This window comes from Salvelinus namaycush, chromosome 25 (genome assembly GCF_016432855.1).
Source record: "Salvelinus namaycush isolate Seneca chromosome 25, SaNama_1.0, whole genome shotgun sequence".
Lineage (NCBI taxonomy): Eukaryota > Metazoa > Chordata > Actinopteri > Salmoniformes > Salmonidae > Salvelinus > Salvelinus namaycush.
The window spans coordinates 13,271,265-13,278,921 of NC_052331.1; the positions used below are offsets into that span (position 1 = coordinate 13,271,265).

The window sequence follows — 7,657 nt, forward strand, 5'->3', positions numbered from 1 at the left end:
CGTTACAGATACTGATACTTAAAACAAATCACAACGTAGCTACAAGGACACTAGTATCTGATTCATTTGCACCGCATTTGATTTGAGAGGAAACATCAACAGTGATGAATGTAAGTTTCATTGGATACTTATTATTTTCTGCCATATTTAGGACTACGCGATACGAAAGTAGAAACATTTCAATGAACGGTAGGCTAATATGAGTAACGTAATTTATCCGGTCTATCAAAGTTGATCTAAGAGCGCATGACATGTCTCGTAACAAACTCAAATCAATGACAGTGTCATGAACATGTGGATGGATCCAGTGCCTACCCGAAATACGCTGTGGTCGGTCCGGGCAAGTTGAAAAGGTACACTATAACTGTGAACGATAACCATCCCAGGAGTAGGTGTCCATCCAGCATTTTGCTGCGGCTCCAAGGCAGATCATTTCGTTTCTCCTGAGTAGCTGTGTAAAATCCCTTGTTGTACGTTCTGCACTTCTTATACAGAGAAGAATTTTGCGCTCCTCCCATTAGCAGAGAGCAAGTCTGAGTGAGGGAGAGAGGAGTGGGTAACAGAGAGATACAGAGAGAGACAGAGAGAGAGAGAGAGAGAGAGAGAGAGGGCTTGCTTTGTGGAGCTGATTGTTAGAGATGATAATTATACATTATGTTCAATATTCAATATTTTACATTTTGAAATCAATGATATTGTAAAATGTTTCCAAATGTGCGCGTGCACACACAACCACAGCCTTACTTTACAGACTGACAATAGACCTTCTAATTTAAAAGTATTTGTTATAACCCAACAATATTATTTTTATGGAGTAATTTCCTTGCATACAGACAGTAGGCCTAATGAACTCTGTGAAACTGGGTGAACTTGTCAAGAGCATGTTTAGGACCTTAGAGGTATAGGCTAGTGAAGTCAACAACACCTGATTTTGACATTCATGAGCTGTCCCTCTGTGTTGGAAGGTGTCCAGTAGTCGTTGTGCAGCATGCTAACTGAGGTCAGCTGAGCAGAGGTGTCAGTCTGCTATATCCTTTGTTTTTACTGCCAATTGGTCAATGACATGTCATTTCTGGAATGGCAAGCTAGCCTTTAGGGGCTAGGGGTTGTGCAATAGTTGCATGTAGCTTAGCCTACACTTCTAAATGGCTTGGCTTGGAAAAGTTTATGCGTTACCTATTTTTCACTGAATCATCACTTCTATTGCCACAGTATTCTGTGTAGCAGTGACTACACTGAGTATACCAAAAATTAGGAACACCTTACTAATATTGAGATGGCCCCCCCTCCAATGATTTCCAGGTTGTGTCAAGTTTGCTGGATGTCCTTTGGGTGGTGTACCATTCTTGATACACACGGGAAACGGTTGAGCATGAAAAACCCAGCAGCGTTGCAGATCTTAGAACAAACCGAAGTGCCCGGTACCTACTACCATGCCCCATTCAAAGGCACTTCAATATTTTGTCTTGCTCATTCACCCTCTGAATGGAACACATACACAATCCATGTCTCAATTGTCTCACGGCTTGAAAATCCTTCTTTAACCCGTCTCCTCCCCTTCATCTACTCTGATTGAAGTGGATTTAAGAAGTGATATCAATAAGGGATCATATGTGATTATCTGGGTTCACCTGGTCAGTCTGTCATGGAAAGAGCAGGTGTTCTTAATGTTTTGTACTCTCAGTTGGACCTATATGCTCATTCAAAATGTGTTCTGGTGCTGGGAAAATCTGTCAAAAAGACATTATGGACAAATATAATCCCCCATGTTGCTCTGCTTCCAAAAGTGAATGTATTGTCTACATGGAGAGAAACACTGTTTAGATCACCTGCAGAAGCCGGCAGCTGGCCTGCATATGTATAGCGAAAGCATAATATATCACAGACAGTGTAACCATTATTCATTATTTTTGGTTAAATATTCTCCACCTACATCAAAGATCAGTGTATGTGCCTATAGCATTTGTGGAATATCCTTTTCAGTGTTATTTCTCACAAGAGAAGAAAACTTAACTAAGTTTGAACTGAACTAGGTACAAACTGAACTAAGTACGGTTCATTTGTAGTTCGCAACTGCATGTGCAAAGCATATTTCTTTAGGCTAATATTTCGCAAGAGCAGAAGATGGAACCTTTTATTAGTAAGCACAAATTCATACTCAAAGCCATAAATCAATAGGATTTTGGCAAGCATGCTTAGGAAAAGATTGTCTATGCTCGTTCTGGTACTTCTATGCCGATCTATAGTATTCGGTTGCATAATAGAAACATCCGTGGTCATAATTTTACATACATAATCAATACATTGCATGATTTTCAGACGCATTAGGATCGTCGTTTCGTTTTTAACAGTAGCCTGCTGCCTGACATCTTGTGCACGCACACCTTAATCTATGAAGCAAGGAGTAAAAGATAGATATGGATCTGGACTTGGGAAGGATCCAGCTTTCTTCTCCTAGCCTGCACTTGGGGAAAACTCATGCCAGAACCAGGGATGAAGTCTATTCATCCCCCAAATTAACAATACATCCCCATTCATCACAAAGATCACAGTAACGTTCACACCTGTACCAGGAACAGCCAAGCTTCTGCCAAGTTTCTGTTTACCGAATGGCCAGTTCTGCTAGATAGACAGCATCAGAAATAGGGGATAAGAGTGAATGAGAAATGAGTCCAAGGAAGTGTTGTGCTTGGTATGATTACATACAGGTATTCACTTGCATCCCACTTTTTTCAGTCAGTTCAGTTCTGAATCTGCGCCCCAGTAAGAGAGAGGTCCCTGGTCTGCTTCTTATTAACACCTGGTTTAAAGGAGATCAGCTGGAGGGTTCGTCGGCTACAGTACATGACAAGAATGAACAGTAATCCTGGCAGGCATTACCCACTGGTCCTGCATGTCTGGCGAGTGGGGTAATTGATTCCCACACCCTGCTTAAGTTAAATGCTCGCCCTTCTCATTACACCAGGCTGAGAAACCAGGAAAACAGTCCTTCTCTGGTGTGTGTTTGTGTGTGTCAGTACTTTTCCCTTAAACTTGTTGCAACTACTCTACCCTACTCCTCTGTTCTTTACTCCTTTTGACTTTAATCTCTCTCTCTCACACACATACACACACACACACCTCTGATATGGTGGATATGATGCTTGACTGAATTTTTTCATCAATTTGTTATGCGTTTTGCATTGAGGAACGTGAATAATATAAATGATTTTGTATGTCGAAATATCAAATAGCACGTGAAAGGTATCCGTAACTAAATGCGGGTGTAGCTTTTGTCTTTTCTTGTGAAAAAGCCAACCTGGTCTCAACTCATAGTGTGACTACAATACTCAGACAGGATTAGGAGTTAGCCTGCAGTGTTGCATTTCTTTGCAATTACAATGGGTTTCCTCTGGGCATTGAGGTTAGGAGCACTTCTGAGCACAGACTATTCAAATGAGCTGGAATGTGCTGTAGGATGTTGATGAAGTTCGAGGTATTTCTTTCAGCACAGGCTAAACCTAAACCCGATGGACGATGTTTGCATGGCCCCAGATATCTTAACATGTGTAGACTATATGCATCTTTTTCAGACAAAACTGATGCCCACAGTAGATGCCCTCAACAGTTTGTCCTTTGTCAGTCCTGTGACTGAAACAGTGAGCTCAGGACACGCCAGAGAAGTTCTAACATAGGGTTCTAGTACTACTACAGTACTTCCAGTCTCTTGCGTATTAGCCTTGCTCTGACCTTGTCTTGATACCGTATCCGTCCAATCCGGCTCTGCGACCACCACCACCAACCTCCTCTCTTGCGCTCACCACCCCTACTCTGCCCGGCCAGCCCACAAGATCTTTTCCATGCCCCAGACATAATTTGTGGCTTGGGATGTAGGCTGACGGTGCGTCTGCGCTCACTGCTGTTTCAGGCGTCCGGTTGTTCGGGTCGCACCATGTGCACTGTGCAGTTCTCAGGACCAGCCAGCCAGTCACTCTTCCTTCGGAACCGGATAAGTAACTGTTGTTTTTGAAACGGCAATACATGCACTGTCAATCCCTGGATTGTTTTGATTGTGTCCCTGGGTACACTCTAAATGACATAACTCATCCACTTACCTAACACTGCTAACTGGGGAGGAGTGAGGTAACTATGTGGGGGGAGGGGAGATACCCTCACCAACTCTGTTAATTACACATTATTTAACCACAGACCTGCAGACTTGATTGAATATCATAACAAATACTGTAATCAATCTAGGGGGCCTGGATTTGGAGTAGTGTAACCAGGCAACAGGTATTTAGTTCTGTTGTAAATTAGTGACATCACCAGGATCTCCCACATGCAACTTCACCTCATCATCTGAACTCCCCAATGATGTACTTATTCACAGTACAGGTTTCTGGCATGTATTACATAATGAAGTAAAGGTAAAAAAGGAAATCTTACAATAACAAATACTGGAATTAACATCAGAGCTGTAGCTCACTATACATGTAGTATACAGATTATGCAGAGGTCTTTGTTGATATTTTTCTAAATGGGACAGTACTGTAGAATCTGTACACTAATTAAATTCTATCACATTTATTTTATAAAGCCCTTTTTACATCAGCAGTTGTCACAAAGTGCTTATATACAGTACTAGTCAAAAGTTTGGACACACCTACTCATTCAAGGGTTTTTCTTTATTTTTGTACTATTTTCTACATTGTAGAATAATAGTGAAGACATCAAAACTATGAAATAACACATATGGAATCACGTAGTAACGAAAAAAGTATTAAACAAATCAAAATATATTTTACATTTGATATTCTTCAAAGTAGCCAACCTTTGCCTTGATGACAGCTTTGCACACTCTTGGCATTTTCTCAGCCGGCTTCACATGCAATGTTTTTCCAACAGTATTGAAGGAGTTCCCACATATGCTGAGCACTTGTTGGCTGCTTTTCCTTCACTCTGCGGTCCAACTCATCCCAAACCATCTCAATTGTGTTGAGGTTGGGTGATTGTGGAGGCCAGGTCATCTGATGCAGCACTCCATTACTCTCCTTCTTGGTCAAATAGCCCTTACACAGCCTGGAGGTGTGTTTTGGGTCATTATCCTGTTGAAAAACAAATGATAGTCCCACTAAGCGCAAACAAGATGGGATGGCGTATCACTGCAGAATGCTGTGGTAGCCATGCTGGTTAAGTGTACCTTGAATTCTAAATAAATAACCGACAGTGTCACCAGCAAAGCACCCCCACACCATCACCCCTCCTCTTCATGCTTCACGGTGGGAACCACACATGTGGAGATCATCCATTCACCTACTCTGCGTCTCACAAAGACACGGCGGTTGGAACCAAAAATCTCCAGTTTGAACTCTTCAGATCCAAGGACAGGTATCCACTGGTCTAATGTCCATTGCTCGTGTTTCTTGGCCCAAGCAAGTCTCTTCTTCTTATTGGTGTACTTTAGTAGTGGTTTTTTTTGCAGCAATTCGACCATGAAGGCTTGATTCACGCACTCCTCTGAACAGTTGATGTTGAGGTGTGTCTGTTACTTGAACTCCATGAAGCATTTATTTGGGCATCAATTTCTGAGGCTGGTAACTCTAATGAACTTATCCTCTGCAACAGAGGTAACTCTGGGTCTTCCTTTCCTTTGGCGGTCCTCATGAGAACCAGTTTCATCATAGCACTTGGTGGTTTTTGCAACTGCACTTGAAGAAATTTTCAAAGTTCTTGACATTTTCCAGATTGATTGGACACACCTACAGTACTCATTCCAGGGTTTGAAAGTTTCTTCAAGTGCAGTCGCAAAAACCATCAAGCGCTATGATGAAACTGGCTCTCATAAGGACTGCCACAAGAAATGAAGACCCAGAGTTACCTCTGCTGATGGTTTTTGCGACTGCACTTGAAGAAACTTTCAAAGTTCTTGAAATTTTCTAGATTGACTGACCTTCATGTCTTAAAGTGATGATGGACTGTCATTTCACTTATTTGAGCTGTTCTTGCCATAATATGGACTTGGTATTTTACCAAATAGGGCTATCTTCTGTATACTATCCCTACCTTGTCACAACACAATTGATTGGCTCAAACGAAGGAAAGAAATTTAACAAGGCACACCTGTTAATTGAAATGCATTCCAGGTGACTACATCATGAAGCTGGTTTAGAGACTGCCAAGAGTGTGCAAAGCTGTCATCAAGGCAAAGGGTGACTACTTTGAAGAATCTCAAATATAAAATTTATTTTGATTTGGTTAACACTTTTTGGGTTACTACATGATTCCATATGTGTTATTTCATAGTTTTGATGTCTTCACTATTATTCTACAATTTAGAACCCTTGAAAGAGTAGTTGTGTCCAAACTTTTGATTGGTGCTGTATATATATATATATATAGATTGTCTATAGCTTTTAAGATAATACAGTAGGTTATATAGCAGCATAAAGTGGGAGCTCTCCAGTCCCAATGAATACCTTAATGGAACTTAATCCCAAGACTTCATTTGTGACATGTAACTTATGGTCCCTGCACATTTTCTAGTGAAATGTTATGACATACTTGAGCCAAATTGTATGTGCATGTAGTGGCATGTCCATTCTCGAAAATCCCTGTTTAAATGACACCTTGCTATGGAGACTTCGCTAATGGAGCACTGCAATGTTTTTGAGTGAGGGTTGAGTTCAACTGAAAGTGCTCGCCTTTCTTTGCCTTGTTATTCTTCCTAAGCAAAGAATAACAACATCAACATTGCGAGATTAAACATTTCCTCATGATAGTAAAGTTTGATCTTAGTTCAACAAAGTCCATATTTCAGTACGTTATCGTAGACAGTAGAGAATTACACTGTATGCGGGTTAGCCTAGGAAGCGCAACAACAAAGTATGTTTGACAAGTTGATGTCGTATTTCAAAGGTCTATTTATTAACAAAACACTATCTTAACGTTTGGCTTTGTTTAAATGGACAATTCACTCAATTGACTACATTCCGTTTCAAGCAAGTGTTACTCGTTGTGCATTATAAACCCAGAACATACAGTCTGTAATTTGCATTGACCCCCATCGGACTTAGATATTATTCAGTTATGCACCAAAACCATAAGATTTGATCAGTTCAGTGGTTGTCAAGCAAACAGTGAACACTCAGGGTAAACCATGTATACAGAGTGACAAATCTCCATGATCTGCTATTTGCCTTTACTCTCTTGAGCCCCCAAGTACATTTTTTAAACAGGAAAAAGCATTGAACATTGCGGGATTTTAAACAGTAAGTCATTTTATTTTATTTTATAGAGTTAATGTGTATCCATTGGAATGTGTTATGGTGTTGACATGATTCTGTTTTATTTGTCCTTTTTGAATAACTAAAGGAACAGCTGTGGTCATTGGTGTCGCTCTTAGTCAGCAATGATGACCTGGGATGACCCGGAGATAGTGTCATTGTCTGTAGGGAGGGAGGGAGAGAGGGAGGGAGGCAGGAGAGAGGGAGGGAGAGAGGGAGGGAGGCAGGAGAGAGGGAGGGAGAATACGTGGAGGAGAGATGCCTGTGTCCCTGCTCCCTATGTCCTGACAAGCTGCAGTTGATGAAAGCCATTCTGTCCTGAGTTGACAGGGAGGGTGTTCCTGTGATGTCAAAACCTCCACTGACTGACTCTCCTGTTCAGACACTCCACTGCT

At 41.2% G+C, this 7,657-nt stretch overlaps 1 protein-coding gene across 1 annotated transcript in view; it reads right to left on the minus strand.

The window, feature by feature from the left end:
- The window catches only part of LOC120019794 (protein Wnt-9a-like), a 31,925-nt gene extending 31,473 nt beyond the window's left edge, over positions 1–452 (minus strand). Inside the window, exon 1 of the mRNA XM_038963208.1 lies at positions 316–452. Coding sequence (XP_038819136.1) covers positions 316–407 — 92 coding nt within the window. The 5' untranslated portion in view covers positions 408–452. The remainder of the gene's footprint in view (positions 1–315) is intronic.
- Between the last annotated feature and the right edge of the window lie 7,205 nt (positions 453–7,657).